This window comes from Acipenser ruthenus, chromosome 5, assembly GCF_902713425.1.
Source record: "Acipenser ruthenus chromosome 5, fAciRut3.2 maternal haplotype, whole genome shotgun sequence".
NCBI lineage: Eukaryota > Metazoa > Chordata > Actinopteri > Acipenseriformes > Acipenseridae > Acipenser > Acipenser ruthenus.
Genome location: NC_081193.1, coordinates 30522151 through 30545094, shown reverse-complemented (window position 1 = coordinate 30545094; position 22944 = coordinate 30522151). Strand labels below are relative to the sequence as shown.

Sequence of the window (22944 nt, the reverse complement as noted above, 5' to 3'; positions counted from 1 at the left end):
TATATATATATATATATGTGCCGATAAGTTCCAGGGTGTTGCTTGATGGAGAAAGGGGACTTGATGTTGCAAATATAGGCATCCCTGCACAATACAGGTGGACTTCAACTCCAGATGTAAAAATGAAACCTCTTCCCACGTACCAGATTTTGAAAATAATAATAATAATAATAATAATAATAATGTTTTCAAAGCTGTAATTGCTATAAAATGTTAACATATGATGAATAAGACACAAATAAATGACCCAAACTGTGTTTTTCATTAACCCTTTGCGGTCCTATGTCGGATCTTGTCCGACATCATCAAAAAGACGCAAAAACAGGTCTCTAGTTGTTTTTTCTCCAGAAAAAGCCGAGAAAACCATTCAATCGCCAAGTGAGATCGATAGGAGCCGAGAGAAGACGAAGAAAAAGGGGCGTATCTCATGAATACAGATAGCCCCGGCATCACATAGATAACACGGACATAAACAAACAAGATAGCTGCTTCTGCATCCAGCGCTCAAAGAATATCACAGACATTTGCAGAGCTTTTTTTAGATGTTACAGTAATAAAATAATGACTTGGATCTCATTATTGAGGAGTTTGGTGATAAAATGAGTGATCAGGAGATGATTTATCGGTATGCACTACTATCAAGAGGTATGTGAAAAAAACAGCGAATGATTGGTGGGGCGGGGCTGGAGATGCAGTACTGAGTGTCCTGTTGATATGCAGTGCCTTTTAAACCTGTTTTACTGTGAAAGAAAATACTTTTAAACAGCGCGTCTAAAATAAACTGCGCGTGTGAAAATAAATTGGACCTGACACGCCTGAGACGCGCTGAATAACACTGCCAATTAAGCTAATAACAATAATAATCAGTAAGCAGTAATTATCAAATAAAAATCAAACAACATCAAAATGTGTGCCATTATCGACTTGGTCTGTGCCATTTATTGAAATGTTCAATACGACAGAACCCTGGGTTGCCTTCGCAACCACTGCACATTTTTCTTGTGTCCTTTCTTTTGTTTTCATTTTCGTAGCAGACCCTGCACCTTTTTTGCAGTCTCTGCTTTCCTTGTTGTTGGAGGGATAGTCACAAATGCGTGTACAGGGCTATTTTGTGCAGGCATTGTGATGACTCTAGCTGCCGCTTCACTGCCTTGTACCCAGTACTGTGTTTTTATAGTATTTTGTCACAGCATTTCTGCCATTTCAAACCAAACACCTTCCCGTTTGCAGCTGGCTTACCTGTAAAGTAACTGCATGCTCTTTTGTTTGTACAGTCACAAAGGTAAGTGATTAGCTTTTCGGGAACAAAAGCCAAAAAGCACTTCAATGGAATGCAAACTCTCAAGTTCCACGGCGGGGTGCACATCTGTGTAAACAGGTGCAAAATCAAATGATGAAGGACTGGCATCGTGTTAGGGATCAGTAATAAACATCCAGTCCCCTGCTGTTCTTGGCTCTACATACGCTGCCATGTTTAGCTTTTGCTAAAAACTATATAAACTACACTAAACAAGTAAAACTAATAATATAAAACACTATATATATATATATATATATATATATATATATATATATATATATATATATATATATATATATATACTTGTAAAAGCTGAATGGCTTCCTGCAATGTATCTGTCTTCTAAACGCCCACAGGTAGATTGGAATCTCTACACGACACGCAGTTGGATATAAATGTCACCTGATCCTCCCCCGACTTTCATTGCACATTGCACACTACTAGCACTGCCTTAGGGAATGAAACCTGAAACGCTAGACTGAGAAACCGCTCATAGAATAGAATGGGAAACTTGACGTGTGTACGTCATGGTGTCGAAGTGGTTAAACAGCACGGGACTTCAAAAATTGTAGGTGATGCAAAACTTTTGGCCATAGATGTATATGGGATTGTGACAGAGAGCGAATGAATCTGAGTCAACAATCTCCCTCCCGACCTGTGAGCACACAGTATAACAGGAACAGTGTGCCCCGGACTGGATGGTTTAGCAGTTCATTTCAGGGTCATTTGGAAGTCGGCCAAATGACCGAAGGGGGTGTGACTGAAGGGATATCAGGAGATGTGGCGAAGCAATCTGTTCCTTGGGTATGGTTACGGAAAGACCTATAAGGACGAGCTGTGTTTATAAAGAAACCCTGAGATTTGTGTGCTGTTTTGCCTGTCTATTCACACTGTTATTTGTCATTATAGAAGGCTAACCTCCGGGAGCTGTAGCTAAACTGCCAGCAATTAAACCCGGACTACACTTCACCATTGTACATGAATAAACCTGTAAATCACCACTTTCACTAAGAGCACTCACTCTGGACTTGTGACCATGTTGTGTTTGTGTTTTATGTATTATTATTTCGGGACTGAATCCCGTGGTTTACCTGAGTGATACACATCATTGTGTAGAGCCAGGTATTATTATTTGTCAGCAAATAAAGAGCTGCTTTTTCACCGTGAACTGTCTTGTATCTATCATTCCTGAGCACCGCATCATCACGGAACCTGTGCACTACAAAACACTTTGCCACTGGGATCCTTGAAAGACCAGTGCTTGCCTGTGATTTATTATTTAAACAATGTGAATTAACCCCATTTAAAAATGCATATAATAGTGAATTAAACAATGCAACTAGCCCACTGTGGTGTCAACAGTCCAAGGTGGTGCTGTAATGTAGTGTGAAGGAAGGTAAATGGTTTCTTACTGTTCACAATATTCATCATGTCGCAGTCACAGTAAGAAACGATTTCAAAGTTGCAAAACCAGTGGAAATTACTATTTGAGCCAAAGGCAATTTGAATGAGATTTGTTTTTCATATTGATTGATTTATTTGTTCACAGACATTGGTTTCATAATACAATTAACTATCCCCAAGTATGGTATGTTATGAGTTTGCATAAGGCTGAGTCTTAATCAAGTTACTAGCAACCATAGACCTGATGTATTGAAACTTGATTTTATTAACCAGAATGAGCTTTAAAATGTTTTGTGGATTGGCCTCTTTGTCCTATATGAATGCATTTTAAAGACATTTGTTCTTTTTATCTTTACAGTTAATTTGCTATGTTCTTTAGCTGCATATAAGAAACTATTTTATTTATTAGATTCTTACCTCTGCAGAATGGAGCTGGAAAGTCCCAAGATGCTCCACTCCCTGGACTCACAATACATGTCAGCACTGCATGACCTTCCAAGACATAGCCTGTCACACAGCTGTAGCGAATCTTGTCTCCAATATTGAATCGTGTTCCATGGACAGTTCCTTTTGGAATTACTCCTGGATTACCACAGGTATGACTTGGTAATACTGTAAATACACAAAAACAAATTATTTCAGTTAAGTATCTCTCTCAAAAAACCCATCAACATTATTCTGACAGCTTCAATTTATGTTTTTACAGGGGGGAAAAAAGGACAATTAAATGATGGAATTTAATATAAAGAAGACATAAGCCAGTTTGACACGAATAGCTCTGAGCAGCATTCTGGGTTGCTGAGCTACTCCGTAACATCAACATGAAGAAAATGACTAATCTAAATTCTGATCCAAAACTTTACTTTTGTGTCCCCTGGTAGATTTGTCAGTCATGCTCAAATAGGAGCTTTAGCAACACGCTGACGAAGGTTGTTTTTAATGGAAGAAAGCTTGATTTGCTTAATCAAAAATCTGCAGATCCAAAAAAATATATAATCATTTTAACTACAAACAAACAGACAAACCATTTTATTGTAGTTATTTCTATGGATGCCTCTGTATTTTTTTTACAGGTTGCTTGTTTGTACAGTGATGTGAGCACTAAAATGATTTGCTGCTGCAGATGGGCACACATGGCATATGCTGCCTATTTATAGGGTGACCAGATTTTCAAAGCTCAAAATCGGGACACATTGTTAAACAGAGCCATAACTAGGGGTGGGCGAGTGGGGCAGCCGTCCAAAGTGCAAAGCTGTAGGGGGCGGAAAAATGACTTAAATGCATAGCCACTCGAGTAATAATTTTGTGCTGTGGTTCTCACTTGTCAGCAGCGCTGCCAGATTTTTTTGCAACGCCCCGCCAAATTTTGGAAGTAACCAGCCAAAAAGTTGCCAAATTGTGTTTATTAAACCAACCAAAAACCTGTACTTACATTTAAGACTTAAATATATATCATAAAAGCATACATAAGTGCTACATATTTATTTAAAATACAAAAGAACACAGGTAAGTAATGTTTTAAACTATTTCTTTATTTATATATGGGCTTTGCTTGTTTTTTTTCACAGTTTACAGTACAAGCACTGCTGTTTCTTATGTGATGAGATCAAAAGCTATCCATGATTTGTTTTATTTTATTCAGAGTAAAATTAAATTGTCCGGAACTGTTGGCGTATAGTCTATAAAACAATACGTAAAAAAATAAATTCTAATTATATTTGTACTGATACAGTTCCTAATTTGTTACAAATTAAAAAAAAGCCTTTTTATTTCTCGCTATTTTACAATTAAACAAGAACCCCGGTCAAATGCGTACAAGTGTCAATCATCTGTAAGAATCCCCATATTAACAAGTCCTGAGGAAAGCAGTAGGCAGGTTCACCATGTTCTTCAGCTGGATTTACTGAATGCTAGTGTGCGCATTTGTGTGAATTGTCATTTTATTGGATGCTGAGCTTCAGAACAAAGTCACGCCCCAGGGGGAGGGCATGGTAGAGTATGCAGGGCATTGTGGTGATTGAAGTCCTGCACTGATGACGACCTCGTAATCAAAAGGAGTAGAAAAAAAAAAACATGCACTGTAAAAATAGCCAAACCACCAAAGACAATATTTATCCGCTAGATGTTTTCAAAACAAGCCAAATTTGGCTGGAAAACCGCCAATCTGGCAGCTCTGCTTGTCAGCTGTCAGCACACCCTCCCCACCGCCCCCGCCCCCGCCCCAGCATAGTCTGAAGATCGCATGCGCCTCTGCAGTGAAAAAGGGAATATGTCACTTCCTTAGCAACGGTCTTAATGACCTCGAACCTGGTTCTACACAAACCAACACCATAGCGTCACCAGTTCGTTTTTGGCATATCTGTGTCGTTCACTTTCCCTGCGTTGTGCTTATTTATTTGTTCGCTCCTGCAGCCTTCAGGACCAGCACTACTGTGAAAGCAATGAAATGTAAAGGCCCGTTTCATAACACATATTAAGCATATACGTAACAAAAACATTACGAAGAAATTAATTTAAAAGAAAAAGCAAATAGATAAACGGGCCTTAAAATTCACCATCCTGAAAAGATGTTTAATGTGGTACCAGTATTTATTTATTGTAATAAAATTCAGAACAAATGACGCCCCCCCCCATTTGCTATTTTTAAAAGAACCATTGTAAAACAAGTTAATTTAATAATTACATAGCTTTTATAATGTGTTAAAATATGTATGTTTAAAGAAAACCAAAATCCAGTTATTATTTTGCTTAGTTACAGCTGTGTTAAATAATTGATAAGACTAATTAATCCTTAGCAGTCCATTTATTGAGCGCGTCAGGTCCAATTTATTTTCACACGCGCAGTTTATTTTAGACGCGCTGTTTAAAAGTATTTTTTTCCACAGTAAAACAGGTTTAACCCTTTGCGGTCCATTTATTAATCGCACATCAGGTCCAATTTATTTTCACACGCGCAGTTAATTTTAGACGCACTGTTTAAAAGTGTTTTTTTCCACAGCCAAACGGGTTTAAATGGCTCTGCATATCAATAAAGCACTCACTAGGCATCTCCAGCCCCGCCCCACCCTTTCGTTTGCTATAGCGTTCACCTATGTAAGAAATAAATAATAATAATAATAATAGTCGTACATACCGATCGATCATCTCCAGATCACTCGTTTTATCACCAAACTCCTCAATAACGCGATCCAAGTCATTATTTTATTACTATAATATCTCAAAAAAGCTCTGCAAATGTCCGTGTTTTCAGTGCGCTGATTCAGTCAGCCAACTTGTTTACTTACGACTGCCCCCGTTATCTAATACCTGATACCATGTATGACTATTCATGAGATACGCCTTTTTTTTTCCCCGACTTGTCTCGGCTCCTGTCGCTCCCACTCGGCAATTGAATGGTTTTCTCTGCTTTTTCCGGAGAAAAAACGACTAGACACCCGTCTATATTTTTAAAATATCTCTTAATAATAGTACATACCGATAAATCATCTCTTGATCACTCGTTTTATCACCAAACTCCTCAATAATGAGATCCAAGTTGTTATTTTATTACTATAACTAAAAAAAAGCTCTGCAAACGTCTGTGATGTTCTTTGAGTGCTGGATGCGGAAGCAGCTATCTTGTTTGTTTATGTCCGTGTTATCTATGTGGTGCCGTGTTATTCGGCTCTCGGCTCCTATCGGTCTCACTCGGCCATTGAATGGTTTTCTCGGCTTTTTCCAGAGAAAAAACGACTAGAGACCTGTTTTTTGCGTCTTTTTGATGATGTCAGACAAGGTCCGACATATGACCGCAAAGGGTTAAACCATTTAAATATAGGCTATTTTAATAATACATTAAATCATTAAAAATACATTTATATTTTGGCATTTTTCTTTCTTTCTTTTTTTACTCACTGTGTGAGGCTCCATTTATTGATGATATTGATGTGGTTTAACCTGGTGGATTCGGATGATTGCAACCTCTTGCTGCTCTGTCTGGGCTAAATCCTGCCAGAACTGAAAGCTACAAAATGACCGTATTACACACAATTGTAGATTCATATTGAATATATGAAAATGTATGGCGCACTAAGGAATAAGCATGCATACCTGTGTTTATCACTTTAGAAAAATAATGTTCTCGATTACCCTAGAACCTTGTTTTTTTAATTTTATTTTTTTTTCACTGCATGTGCCATAAACTAAAAGCAGGTGTTCACGTTATTTTGACACAAGGTATTTAGAGTGTGTCGTGCTACATGAAGTAGCTGAAAACCAGAACTTTAACAAGATTATGAGCAAAATGTCGGGACACCAGGACCTTTGATGAAAAACCGGGACGTCTGGTCACCCTACCTATTTATGAATCTGGTTTTAATGTATCAACAGAGGTTTAATTATATTTAACTTTGGATCCATAGAGTGAGGCATTGTAGAAATAAATCAAATATATAGTGCTATAAAATTAATTCTAATATATTATAACATATTACTTCTTACTTCGAGGTTAATGCAAAGTGTTACATGAAGATTGATTCCAAAGTCAGTAAATGTTCAGTTTTTTTAGTAGGATGAAACCAAATTTTCCACATTTGTATGACTTTTTTTTTTTTAACATTCTGCTCAAGATGAGGTTTTTGTTCAAGATAAAGCTTTTTGTAAAGACAAAGAAATCCATGTGTTCTTATCGCGAATGTAAGTGTTTTTTATATCATTCACCATTATAGTACATGCTGTGTATTGACCCTGTAAATTCGATTAAATCTTTTTCTTCAAGCTTTCACTCTAGTCACAGGGGGTACTTACTATATCCAAATCTATATTGATGCTCATATAGGTTATGTTGGTACTCTCTTTCTTTAAATTTAAGATCCTGCTATTACTCTTCCATCTCCCCTGTCCTCCTGTATCCATTTGCACATAGTTTCTCAGGGGATAAATTATTGGAATGTATTGCTGAGAGATGAGTGGCCTTGACCCTTGCCTTGAAAAGCTTATCCACACATCTTTTATCAGGCCACTAAGAACAATCCCAAATACTCAGCATAGTCAGGTTAACAGCATATTCAGAAAGGTAAGCAGTATTCAGAATAAGATTATTCAGATTAAGATATGTGAAACACTGAATTATTTTATGGATTATTAGTGAAATATTAGCTCATCATATCATCATATTCAAAATATTTTTTTCCTCTGTACCTGCACATATGTGAGATCATTGTCAGGTATTTAGAAAACTAGCGGTTGGCATTTAATAACGTAGCTCCATACTATTTAATAACCCAACCCATATGGAAAAATAATATATTGCAGTATATGTCAAAGCAATAAAAATATATTTAAAATAAATGGTATATTCAAAATATATTGCAGTACATTCCTACAAGAATACAAGATATGTTTTATAGATGGCAGAATTTTAAAATATGTTTTGGATTTCATTACAATATATTGCAATAAATTATTTTTTAAAAAGGCTACTTTGCATGCTGTGGCCTGCCCACACAGTTTCCCTAACATACACATTTTATTTAGTGCATTTGAACAATTCTTAAAATGTTATGCCGGGTCTAAATTTAATTACTTAACAGACTTTATATATTATATATTGCTTTCCTGAAAGCAAAGGAACACTTGTATATTGCAGTTTTGATTTATTATTAATTTGTATTTATTAGGGCTGTCAAGCGATTAAACAAATTAATCGTGATTAATCTCAGCTGTACAGGTTGGATGAACAGTTGAAGGTCTTTAGTAGGTTGAACCAATGGGAGAGTCAAAGATCTGCCCCTTGTTATACAGGTGTTCAATCATGAGTGAGCAGTGGCAGGACATAATTGGGAGTTTAACCAATGGGAAAGTCAAAGATCTGTCCTGGTTTTACAGCTGTCCAATCATTAGTGAGCAGAGGCGGGACATAAATATGTTAGGGTAGGGTGCAGTGCACTGCAGTGCGTAAGCATAGCTACATTTCACAGGATATTGCTTATTATAGAGACAGTTACTGACAATTATATTGAGAACTTCTAAGTAATATTTCAAATTGCTTTTTACAAATGTAAAAAAAAAAAAATCATACGACAACGGAGACATTGTAGTCCATTTGGTTACGAATTGGCTAAGAACTTTCTCAGAAAAATTGGAGGTACAGTATACACCAGAAATACCTGAAATGATGAAGGCACTAATTACTCAAATAATTATGTGGAATTACTTTCTCTGATTTCTGACTACAACAGCATGTTAAGCAATCACAGTCAATAGCCACAGTGTTCTCGAGTACCTCTAAAGTCCGCCGCACACAGCCCGACTCAAGCCGTCCCGACTCATCTCATCTCAACTGGCCGTACAGAGTTTGGATGAATCATATCAGTGTGCGTGCCCTTAAAACCAAGATTATGCATATTTCAGTCGGGATGTCTTCAGATTTGAAGATTGAACATGTTGAATCTTTTTCAGACGCAGTTTTGTTCAGATGTGATCAGTCTGTCTGTGTGCAGCGGTTGCCGACCAAGACTGACTGAGACCGATTAGTCATGAGGGTGTCAATCAGTGGTGAAGCAGGTTTAAGTGACGTAGCTTGTCATGTAACTTGTCATACAAGATGGTGGAATATTGACAGCTTTTGTTCCACAGGTAAAAAATACATTAGTCTTGAATTGCTCCGAGTGTCCTGAATTCAAAAATTTGGTTTTTTTAGGCGTTTACTAATCAAAGGTACATTTTCAATTTGCCTTTTTATTATCAATCTACTGGCAGACTATATTTTCTTACTGCGCTAAAACAGAAGTAACCAGTGTGTCGATCTCCAATAGGTCACAAATCACAAGCTCCTAGACCCATATGCTGAGAAAAAAAAAAAACGCCAAAGTCAAATAAAAAATCAACAGGTTGGATTTTATTTACCACAGGCTAAAGTGTAGTAGACAAGCGATACAAAAAGTCAAACACGTTTACATGACAAAGTGTTTTCGGAAAACTGAATCAGAAAACGGATTTTCTTAAAACGTCACTTTTCTGTGTTTACATGATTAATGATAGAAAGTCTAATTAGAATTCAACTGTATACATGGATTGAAGTTTTCGGAAAACGCAGGATATTTTCGCATGCAAAGTACTGTAGTACCCTAAGTACGATTTGAACAGACCGGACATTTTTTCTGCGATAGAATGGAGACCAATCCAACAAGAAGTGTTTTATCGAAGTGTCAGGTCTTAAATTCAAAGATTACTATCCTATACCTCGTTTCAGATTCCCCACAATGTGCAATCAGCCTTTCCAACAGCTCATCCTGTTCTATATTACCAGTTTATTTTGCAGACATTATTTTAAATTATCACATAATTTTAAAGCTGGAAAACATGTGCTGCTTCAGTATGGGCTATTCAAACAATACATACGGACAAATATTACTTTATCCCTAACTATTATTTATTTATTTATTTATTTATTTATTTATTTATTAGCAGACGCCCTTATCCAGGCTGACTTACAGTCCTAAACAAAAATACGTTTCAAGAATCACAGTACAAGTATTAATACAATTAAGAGCAAGATAAAATACAATGACTTCGGTTCTAGCAAGTACAAGTATATGACAAAATACGATTCAACGGAGCAAATGGATCGATGCAGACTGACTATATATTATTATTATTTTCTGTTTTCTAAAACCACGTGCAGGAATGAAGGTCAAAGTTTGCACATGTACAGTACGCTATCAGAATAAGTTTTCTGAAAAGTGCATTTACATGATATACATTTGGTTCGTTTTCGGAATTGAATCGGAAATTTCTCGGTGATGTTTTTTCCGAAAACTGACCTAAGGAATATTCCGATACATTTTCCGAAAACTGTGTTTACATGACTTTTGATATCGGAATAAGTTTTCGGAAAACTTAGTTTTCGGAAAAACATCGGAATTCTTATGCTCATGTAAACGCACTGACTGATACGATTCATCCAAACTCTGTACGGCCAGTTGAGATGAGATGAGTCGGGACGGCTTGAGTCGGGGTGTGTGCGGCGGGCTTTAGTTACTTCGGTGTCTCAGGTTCTGCTAGATTCAGAAGTACAAGAAGGAAGCCAAGTACATAGCTATGTAAACAACTGATGTTACATTTACTAAAATAAAAAAAATAATAATATAAATGCTTTTAAAAAGACCAAATTCTCATTGGCTTATTTGTATTTTATTTTTTTTAGATTCCATGATTTTTTAGTATTTCTATGCAGGACAGCCGCTATAATATCGTTGCCCTTATTAAAAATGTGCACAGATTAATCAACAAATGCCCATAAATTAACCGATCAAAAATATTAATCAATTGACAATGTATTTCAATATATTTTTGCGGACAAAGTTCTTAATATTTCAATATACGTTTTAAAATATATATTTGAAATATATTTATTGCATTTTTTTTTTCCGTATGGGAAGGCCCCGCTAATAATAGTACATCTGTACTGCTGGCAGGAAGAATGTATTACGTATGTACGTAAATACCTACCCAGACATGTGACGTTTAAAACGTTATAATACAGATTGTAATTTATCCTAGCTATTTTTTTCACTGTTTGGTTTAGCTTACAGTTAAAAGAAAAGTTTATTTTGGGCTGAAATGTTGTTAATTAATTACAGATGTGTTTCTGGAACGGACTGATTGATTCCGCAGTACAAAATAGAAAAACAGTACGTTTATAAAGATTAATAGAGAGAAAAAATAGCTCCCTTCTAACTGTTATTAATAATACTATATTCATTGCTTTGTATTTTGATTTACTACAGATTCTACAGCAGTAGATGGTTATGAAGCAGTTGCCAGTTTATTGGAAGGAATAATGTTGCAGCCACATTGTATTAATTACTTATTATAATTCAGTCATTGCACATGCCCCATGTGTGTAATATTCTGAATATTTAATGTCTGCGTGTAAAAGTACATTAACAGGAAGGATGATAAATAAAAAGTGAAAAAATAGAGGAAAAAAAAGCGGGTGTCCTAAAGTGAACATTTAATGGACAAAATGTATGTGAACGGAGGTAATGAAGTGTGTTGTTCAACCAAAAAAATTCATAAATAAATAAATAAATAAATAAACATTTAAAAAATGAGGTGTAGTAATAAATAAAATGATGTATAAAACCAGACAGTTGGCAACTAGTTGTGAATTAATGTTGTTTTTTTTTTTTCATAGGTTCAGTTGAATAGCCTCTTGTGTGCTGTCATCCAGTTTAGAATACTGTGATACGGGTCTTGCACAATATTGATAGCCTTTAGCCTTATAAAGCATTGGGTTGAATAATTCTTGGACTAAACGAATTGCATTCTTTCTGCTGTAGAGAAAGGTCCCTGCAGGTCAAAATCAAGTCAAATTGGTGAAGCTTTGCAGTGTGCTTGGCTGTAGAGTAAAAAGGCTATTAGCATGTGCTGTCATTCTGTCACCCTGAAAAGTACTATTTCCGTGACATTGTTTCAAGAAAAACAGTACTGTTTGGAATTCATTTAAAAATATCTGCAGGCATATGAACCTGTGGTTCTGAATTGTCCACTTATTTACCCTTTTTATACAGTATACATAAATATACACATAAATACTTACATAGATAGTCCTATATTAGAACATAGAAGTTCACATTTGTAGTACCGGTATTGTATTACAAGGTCAAGCTATTTTTATTGTAGATTTATTGTAATATATATGTATTTTTTAAGCAGGTATCAGTAATTATAATTTGCCTTTATAAAAGGCATCACAATTTAAAAAGTGTTGATATATGAGACACCTGGCAAAAACAGAACTTTTTTACCACAGTAAAAAGTCTGTTCTGGGAACAAAAGTTTTGGGTTTGATGGATAGCGTGGTCACATTTTCCTACACAAGGGAGGTAAACACTCTTAAAGCTGTCAGTGTCTAAGAAACCTTCCACTTTTCTCTGGCTACTGGATCGGGTCTACTGAGACACATATTTCACTAAAGACCGTCTTAATAAAAAAAATCAATTGTGCCTATTCCTATCAAATACGTTCTCTTAAATCCTGCCACTTCTGAAAAACATTGACATTAAAAATTAATAATTAATTCAAAAACCACTTGCAATTTATTGGAGATTTGTACGATCCTTCAGATTGGTGCAGTTCTTTTTATTTTCTTGATGCAATACCACATTCAACTGAGGTTAGGTTGTTCTGAGTGCGTCTTCTGTGAATATTAAGCTCCTTTTTGGGCAGCACATACTGTATTACTAAGTCAATGTCACCATAGTTTTATGTCCTCCTAGAAATTAACTGAGAACATATAACTTACTGTGCATAGGCCTTAAAAGTCATAAGATGGATAACTATTTTACTACTGCCCATAAAGCCTTCTCTCCAGATACCATTATGCATATGGCATATTGATGCATGCCTTGTTAAAACTAAATAAAACTAAATAACAGTGACTTTAGTAGGATATGATTTGTGACAAAGAATCCTTACAAAAATAGATACATTTTTTAACATTAGTAACTAATAAAGCACTCATAAAGATCCAGACACTGAAACTGTCTTTATATTGAATTACGATGTATGTCTGTCCGAAATAACCCTGTATGTTGTACAGAGAATGATATTTGCATTTGCTAGGCCATTATACCTGAAGAGAAATTCAGTCATTAACCAGCCAGCTGCTTCCAGTAATGAATGACATGCTTTGCAGCCAGTGACATACTTTTACTGTGGTGAAATGACCTAGGAAGTTGCATGTTTAATAGTCTACCTGGCTTAAAACGAAGCAAACTGAGAGCTTTCCTTAACATAGTATGGTAGCAAATATTAATGTTCCGGTATAATGCACCATGGGACAAAAATCAATTTTATTGACAGAATACACAAGGTCCCTGATCTTCCAGAGGGTTTGACTAAACAATTTATGTTCTAAAATAACTGAATAGTACTAAACCAAGACAGAAACAAAGCAGTAAGAAATTAAAAAAATGATCACAGATACTATGATAAATGACATCTATATATAAATCACCACAAGGTTTCAATTTTACTTGAGATATAAGCTGTGCAGTGTAGGACTGAAAGCTGATACGTTTTTATGAACATCCACTCAAAACTCCTATTTCTGCATGTATTGAAACTTTTTTATGAATGAAAAACAAACAAACAAAAAAAAAACACCATTAGGGAAACCCTCTTTCCCATAATAAATTCCTTTCATACGTTTTGTCAGAAAATGCTAATAGCACATTTTATGGAAGTGAATCACTTGGAGCTCAACTATTATTAAATGAAATATACAGCTGAGCATGTCTTAATATAATCATAGGCTTTGTATTTATTTTGAACAAGAGACAAACATTTATATCATGTGTGTATGCATATATATATATATATATATATATATATATATATATATATATATATATATATTGTGAGCCAGCTCCCAAGTTCACCACCAGGAGGCATTCAGGGCAGGCTGGGGTGTGCCCACGGGTGTTGCTGAGAAAGATCAGGGGGACTTGTGGTGGTGTACGTGCCTGCCATGACGTCAAGGAGTTAACGGACGAACAGGCTGCAGGTGCGGTTAGGTAGGCAGTTATTGTTTCAACATGGTATAATATCATTAGCCTTAATTGGCCCACACCTGTAGCCTGTATCAGCCAAATTCCTGGCTGATGAGGGGCTGGTAAAAGAGAGCCTGCACAGCTAGTCAGGTGTCTCTCTTCAACCTAAAAGCAGTCTGGGTTCATCTAAGCCAGAAACAGGAGCCTGAGAGTTAAAAATACCTGTTGTGAAAAGCTGTCAGTCGTTTGTGTCTGCAAATTCCTGTTTGCTACAGGGGCTGTGTGGATCTGCCTATTCAGGTCTAGGACTAATCAGCGGAGACCTACCTGCAGGGCTGGAGTCTGGACAACAACAGGACAGAAACGGGGACTCCTGCACGGATGTTTGGGACAGTTATTGGCCAGGCATTGTAAATAAAAGTGTGCAACTACACTCTGAAAAATTTAAAGTTCCTGTACTGGGTCTAGTAATTCGTTCAAAACAAACCCAAGAGCCAAAGGCTCGTTCACAATATATATATATATATATATATATTAGCTCAAAGAGCCAGCTGCCCAATGTTTTGATATGTTGTACATATCTTTCTCAAGGGAGCATGTGTTTGAATTAAAACATTGGAGGTATTTATAGGTTTTTGATGGCATCACAACTGCTTGTTATTGTTTATATTAAAATCCATGATTTATTCTTACATGATGTAAAGGTGTTCTATATATTGTGACATCAATTTTATTTCTATCTTTTAAAGCTGTATTAATTCTAATTAACATTATTTTATATAAACTTATATTTATTTTATCATGCAATGCTGGCTCCGAGGATCAGCCTTGATTTGGCCTCCCCAGCGCATCAGCATGCTCAACTTTTGAATGAATTTTGTTTATTTATTTATTTAAATGTTATATATTTATTGGAGTTAATTAGTTCATTCTTTTCTGTTGAGTCCCGCTGGCATAATCGTGTTCAGTCTATTTATCCATTTATTTTCTTTTATTCTTCTATATTTCGCATTGTCTAATTTTAGCTGTTCTAATACTACAAACTTTACATCATTTATGTGACATCCTTGACTGGTGAAATGCTGTACTATTGTTAATATTATTTCTAATTAATGAAAGGTGGTTCTGAATAATTTTAAATAAAGTTGTTCCAGTTTCTTCAACATATTATATTTCATCACATTTTTCACAGGCTATTCCATAAACAACATTGCTATTTTTACAGTAGGTATTAGTTTTTAGTGGATATGTGTTGTTCTTATGTTCAATTATATTTTTACTTTTGTCCATGTATTTACACACTTTACATGTACTAGTGCAAGTATTTGTAAAACCTATTCTGTCAATTATTCTTTTATGTTTACTGTGAACTAAAATATCACCTAAATTTGCTTCTCTTTTGAATGCTACAACTAGGGACTTAAGAAATACTTTTTTCAATATTTCTGAATTATGTAGAATCCGCAAGTGTTTCTAAACTATCTTAGAAATATTAGGCAAAAGTTTAGAGTAAGTCATTACTAATGGCACTCTTTTGACCTTTGTATCTCTATTTTTCTAATCTAGTAGATCATCTCTTTTCTTAACTCCGTATCTATAATTCTTTCTTTGTATCCTCTTTTTTAAGATTTATTTTTAATACATTTCTTTGTTTTACATAGTCACTTTCTTTTGAGCATATTTTTCGTATTCTTCTTTCTAGACCCTTTGGGATTGCCCTTTTTAGTGTGTATCGGATGTACAGAGCACATATGTAAATACTGGTGCATGTCAGTAGGTTTACAGAAGAGGTCAGTCTCAATTAAAACATCTTCAAGTTTTACTATGGTATTTAAAGATTCTATTTATTTTCTTGTCCATCGAAGGTCTACCTTTAATATTGCTGTGTATTTGTTATTTTATGAAACTAGAAAAGAGATTCTTCTCCATGTGTCCAAACCCCAAAAATACCATATACAAACCAAATGTATTCTAAAGTTTGTCTCTCTGATTTTCTAAGTAATTGTTCTTCCCATTTCCCCATGTATGTACTGGCAAAATGCATTCCTAATTTAGATCCTACTGCTGTACCATCGTTTTGTTTGTAATTCTTATCAACAAATGTAAAATAACTGTTTTCTAAAACTGCATTGATCATGTTTAGCACCTCTGCTGTTAGTATTGATTTATCTGGTCTATTATCTAGTGCTTTTTGACAAGCTTCTAAAGTTTCTTTACGAGGGACACTTGGGTACAAGGATTTTACATCCATGCAAAATAAAATTGTATTGTGTGGAAGCTTGTGCTTTAGTGATATATTTTTTAAAAACTATAATAACTTACTGCTCCGGCTCTTAATGATGAAGTTTTGTGAACTTACATTCAGCAGTTTCCTCAGGCCGTGTGACTGACATATAATCCAACCAATGAAAAAGTAGAAAGGGAGGAAACGGTTGTATTATTGGCTGATTGCACTCAAAACATCAAACATAACATCTAATAACTGACAGAGCATGGAACAGGGAGGAGGGAACTGGGACTGATGAAGCAGGGAGGAGGGTAATTTGAGGATGGAGCATTGAATGACTTGTGTGTTTGATGCACGAAGGTGTCCTAATATGGACACATACCCTTATTTCTAAATCATGACTAGTCTAATTTATTGATACAAGTGTCACAAATTATCTACAACCAGTATACACTTAATACAATGCTTCAATGTTGAATTGGTAAACAGATCATCAGCAAAGGTCTGTCAGCTACACGTCATCTATTACAGTTTCAGAGGAGAGGAGAACAGAGTTACTGTCAACTAATTCACTTTGAAAAAAGTTTTTTCGGGTCTGTGTGGGTTATAGTATTACAGTACACTCCATTTATATGAATCACATCGGTCCCGGATGATTTGATTCTTATAAGCAGGGTTCTACTTAAATCATGGTCAATTTACGTATTTTTTCACGGGTAGGCCATGGAATACAATTAGGATTTCGCAGACGTTGTTGTGGACCTGTTTAAACATTAAATAAACCTGAGTAGACAATATTTCAGATCAATATAAAAGCCTAAAAACAGTGGTACTTGCTTCATTACTAAAACAGAGTGCTGTCATTTGTTAAAGGCAAGCATGCAGCATTGCCCAGCAGTTTCTGCTGACATTCTCTGTCTGGTGTGGACTTGCCCATACATTGAGAATGAATTGGAGCTTTGCCAAGTTATACAGATGTGGAAATCGATTAGAAACAGTCCCAAACCTCAGTTACCCAAGGGCTTCTGGCATAGTTTAATAAAGGCAATATATGCAGCACGTTCATTGTCATGTTATTTGTCCCATTCAATAATTTATTTTATTAGTACCTAGTCAAAACAAAGAAAACATGCCTATTCTGGTCCAAAATTCTAACTGCGTTTGAAAACTAAGCAGCAAGTTGTTTGAAGCAAGGTGGCTGTGCTAGATTGTACCTGTAGTACTGATTTAACTTGGATACAACTGACAGGAATACTTTTTGTCTGCGCTGACTTTCAAGCTTGGTTTCTGAAAGCTGTTTAGTTTAAGTTCTGTTCAGCAGCCTCTGTAGTAGCCTTTCGTTTAAAGATGTGCAAAATAATTACCTCCATCTGCATGTACAGTTTTCTTTGGGAAACACACGATCCTGACACGATCAGCCGAAATATACTTTTTTTGCTTTGTCATCCATTTCTGGTATTTTACCTCCAATGCTGAAAACTACATTTTAGCAACCTAAATCAAAACAATGCAGCACTGACTTTGTCCCACCCCCTACTGTACAGTACTGGTCACAGAAAAGCCAGTACAGACTCATTGATAGGCGATTAAAACATTGTTGTCATTTGAACAGTAAACAAGAACGTTAACCGCTTTGGAGTATTTTTTTGTAAATGTTATTTGTCTAAGGAGGTTTTTTTAAAATTATTTTTTTTTGCCTAAGTGCAATGCATACAGGACGGCGAAGGAATAAAAAAAAGCCTATCTACAGAAGGAAGATATGTAGTTTGCATCACTTGCGTTGTGCAGTAGTTCATTTAAACTTTTTTCTTTTTTTCTCTCCGTACTTGTCCGGTATGCATTGTCCCCTCAATTTCCCGATTTGGGGGGGGGGGGGGGGGGGGGGGGGGGCGTCAGACAGGGTCCACGCAAAGTATTGTTTAGTTAGTGCTCCAACTAAGCTCCATCAGCAGTTTAAATACAGCATACAAATGTAAATGGTGCTCAATCACTGAGGACAATACAACAAAACAAGTCCTCGTGAGTAAGCAACTTGTTATATGATCACGATTATGTTTACTCAAGGCTGCAGAATCCTATTTTACTACAGTATCCTTGAGAAGCGATCTCTCGTGAGGGTGCCTAGTTTAACTGCCGTGCGGTGTTACGTGTAATGGCCTTTGAATTAAAATGACATTACAGTACAGTATTTTACTATCAGGACTACCACTGCATTTAAGCATCTGTGGCTTACGTATTTTCAGTTGCGATACAAACCTCAAAGTTCATCACTAAGCGGAGATGCAAAGCTCCACAATCCCCCTACTCCTCACCGCTCTGCAATCCCACTCCCTCTACATGCATATCACACAGTAACACTGCTGTACTCAATATGTATTCAATGAATGTGTATTTACTTTATTTAAACAAATTTTCACTTATAGAGAACACAAAAACATACCTGCACAATGCATAGGTGCACTCACTGTCTGGTTACAAACAATGCAATGTTTCCTGCATCATTGCACAATCCACAATGATCCACAATGTGTACGTGCCTAATCACGCGAGATGTGATCAAATTCAAAAACACATGATACAGTACAGTATTACATGTAGTCAGTTTGCCCCAAAATTATTCTTATAAGCGGACTGCTTGATTCTTACAAGCGGAGTATTTTTAGCATGGTTAGTATAGGAATGATTTTGTCCCAGTGGTTTTGATCACTATATGCGGTTCATTCTTATATCAGTGATCCTTATAAATGGAGTGCACTGTAATAATTATCTGTCTTTGTCTTGGTAATAAAACATAAACAGAAGCTGATTTACTGATTTGTTGAAAATGTGATGCAAAACTTTTGACCATAGCTGTTTAGGGGATTCTAGTGAAACCAATTAAGGAGAACACTTGAACAATTCCAAGGTCTATTAGCATCCAGGTTTGTAGATTAAAAAAAAAAAAAAGTAATATGCCTATCCCTTCACTGCTTATAAAACACAGGTTTCTCAACAGCACTTTAAGATCAATATCCTGCCCTGCATTTTCACATCAATGAACATGGCTGAGATGAGCAGAAGAGATTTTAATCTCGCCAAAGACAAACCCAGAAGACCACACAATACCCCAAAGACTGCATGGTTCCATGAGGCAAATCTGTACACATGTAAGCAAATAACATACCATGTTTTCAAATCATAATAGTTCATGAAAGAGACTTCACATATTGGTATTCTCAGTCCATGAATCTGTACACATGTATTCAAATAACATGCCCAAGTTCACGGATCAGTCCCCAGATATTCAAAACCTAATCCTGCATATAAATCCAAGAATTGGAATATTATTGAAAATAATCCCATAGTTTGTTATAGTTTCATATGTTATATAATAGATTTTTGTCATTGCTACACCACTGACCATAAATAATGGCCCCTCTGTCTAGCCTTGTCTGTGTCACAGGTTAACCTCTGGAATGGTTTTATTTGTGCCTTCATTTCCTTTAGCAATTTGTTGGCATTGGTGATCATTCTTCCTCTTCTGGTGGTTAGACAGACTTATAACTCCCTCTGGCTTGACTCTTGCTTTTGATTTATTGTTTATACAGTACGTTACCTTTCAGTTATCTTATCTATACGCATTGTCAGGTCTCTTCATGTCTATGCAGGCGATACTTACACTTAAAAAACACTTTTCTTTAACACCTTAACTATATTTTGTTTTAAGTAGAATGAGACACAAACTTGAGCGTGCTTAAAAGGCCTTGAATTATATTACATACAGCCTTTCCAGTTTCTATGATTATAATTTTTTATTTCATTAAAAAAAAAAAAAAGATTAATAATTAAATACTGGAGTTGAAACTTTAAAAATTTTCAAAAGGATCATTAGTATTCATTGCACAGCCATTGCTGAAGAAATAACAATAATTAACGTATCGTCATTCACTAGTCATCCTCCAGATGGCATCCCTGTGTCCTGTCAAAAAGCACTACTGTCCACAACATTTTGATGTATGAACATTGAAATAGGAATGTAACAAAATAAAACTCGTTCTCCCAACTCCCATTGTTCAAGTACTAAGGCTGCATTCCCACTGGATCCATTTTAAATGGGCTCGGTCTGGTTTGTTTAGTTTGAAACAATGCATCAACGTGCTTGTTGTTTATACTTATCTGCGAACAAAGGGGCCAAGTTCATTTGGATGTGAACTAAAGTTTGTTTCTATGGTCCTTTTCCTTTTTTTTCAGGACAGAGTATGTTTGTGTTCACTATGCAGTTTTCAAGTGAACTCAATTTGTTTATATGGTGTGTGTGAACCGGATGTTTACAATGTCCTGCAAGGCATATTGAAAGATGGCAGCTATTGATGGAGCACTTCGCTAATTTAATTAATACATGTATTGAAAGCCTACAGTAGGAGAATAATGCAGTTTACACATTTCTGCATGGTTCTCCTACTATCGGCGTTAAACAAAGTCATTTAAGAAAAGAATATATTTTACTATTTTTGTGAGTTTTGTCCAGTTCGGCTTGGATTTTGGTGTCTCACCAAATTTCTTTCAGAGCTTCAATTTCTCCCACTGTCCAGATTTCCACAGTGAAAAACTTTTTTCTGTAATTCACTGACCGTAGCAACTCTGAAACCAATAAAATAAAAGTATATAACAACACAATAATAGTTTAAAAACTGAACTATTATTGGGTGAATTTATTGCAGATCATAACAACTAATTATGTTCTTTATATTGCAGATCATAACAACTAATTATTTTCTTTATATTGTCATCTAGTCCAAACATGTTAAATGTGCAAAAGCCAGATTTAAATAAATAGATCAGCTATTATCATTTAAACATATGGTATACACATAATCAGAATGATTAAACAAATAATCCATAAGATTTTTTATTTCATTTTTGAATTGCACTAACACATCCTAATACATTACTTTGCTAACTTGTAGAGCACAATGAGGCAGTTTTGTACTTAATAAAGACATTTAAAAAATACAATAGCAAAACTGGGATTATTAACAATTTTACTGTTTCCGACAGGGACAACAAATTAAGGCTGAAACTGTGACAATCCTAGTTTTCACAGGGTGTCTTGTAACCCTAATGTAGTTCCCAGATACATTTTAGTTTTTTGCTCTCGTTGTTTGCTCGGAATATAAACTCAAATACACACAAGTCAGGTTAATTTGTATAGTTTGTTTCCTGTGTGCAAAAAGACAGAGTCCAGCAGTTGTTCACATTGAGGTTTAGCAAGTGAACCAGACCACCTCAAGAGGATTTCATACCTCACACCAAACATACCAAACCATACCGAGTGCGGACCAAACCCACTAAATGGACCCAGTTTGAACACACCCTAAGTCTTGTCTCTGTGTGTACAAAACATTTAATCTTTATTAACACTGTGTTGTTTTTTTTTTCCTTTTTCTTCTTCAAAAATATGGATATAGTTACTTTAATAATCATGTGCGCTGGAATGATGTTAAAGTTTGCAGTACACTATCAGAATAAGTTTTCTGAAAAGTGTGTTTACATGACATAAATTATGTTAGTTTTTGGAATACTGTTGGAATATTCTAGGTGGTTTTCTGAAAACTCACTTTTGGAATTTTCTGATACGTTTTTGAAAAACTGTGTTTACATGACTTTTGATATCAGAAAACAATGTATTCTGAGAAATATCGGAATTCTTATGTTCATGTAAATGCACTGAATGAGTTATAAGGTTTATAAAATTATCCCAGGACATGGCATTGTGTATTTCATGATGATTTTTGGTGTGCTAAACCAGTAAAATAAAACTGATATTCCCCATGTGTGACATACAGCTGTGATTTGGTAAAAAGAAAAAAGGAGGCAGACACAAAATTAATGACTTTACTAAAATAATATGTGTAGTGTTTCTATAAAGCCCATGAAAACATTGCTTCTCAAAGTTAATGTTTCCTTTCATATGATGTATATACTATTTTAATGTTATATCACAGATAATAATGAAAGATGGATGGCGTTTATTTTCATGTCCCGTCTATGTAGCTTTATCCATTAGATGGAAAATAACAAATGTGTAGCCCTGGGCACCGAGATCATAAATGTCAATACTTTATTAATATAATAAGTACAACTCGAAGGTCCAAAAATTATTATATGGCTGAAAACTGTGCTGTAAACAATCTTAGCAGCAACAAAGTATTCTGCATTAAAGTGGGACATTTTATTTGCCCTAAAGGCTGTTTTTCTAAATGTGTGTTGTCATGCTTATGTACTTTTAAACAACAAAGTTAACCAGCATAAAAGTCATACCAAAAAAAAGTAATTTGCTTTTTAACATGTTGGTTAACTTTAAAGCGCTTTGTGATGGTGGTCCACTATGAAAGACGCTATATAAAATTGATTGATTGACAGAAAGCTGTTTTCAGCAATTCCTGTATTTTACTGATGAGGCACTGAATTTACATTGAAATGTATTTAACTCTTTG

The 22944-nt window shown here is 35.4% G+C and overlaps 1 protein-coding gene across 1 annotated transcript in view; it reads right to left on the bottom strand.

Moving 5' to 3' along the window:
- LOC117402922 (CUB and sushi domain-containing protein 1-like) overlaps positions 1-22944 on the bottom strand; it is a 778430-nt gene that overhangs the window by 408009 nt on the left and 347477 nt on the right. Inside the window, exon 4 of the mRNA XM_034004588.3 lies at positions 3122-3316. Coding sequence (XP_033860479.3) covers positions 3122-3316 — 195 coding nt within the window. The remainder of the gene's footprint in view (positions 1-3121; positions 3317-22944) is intronic.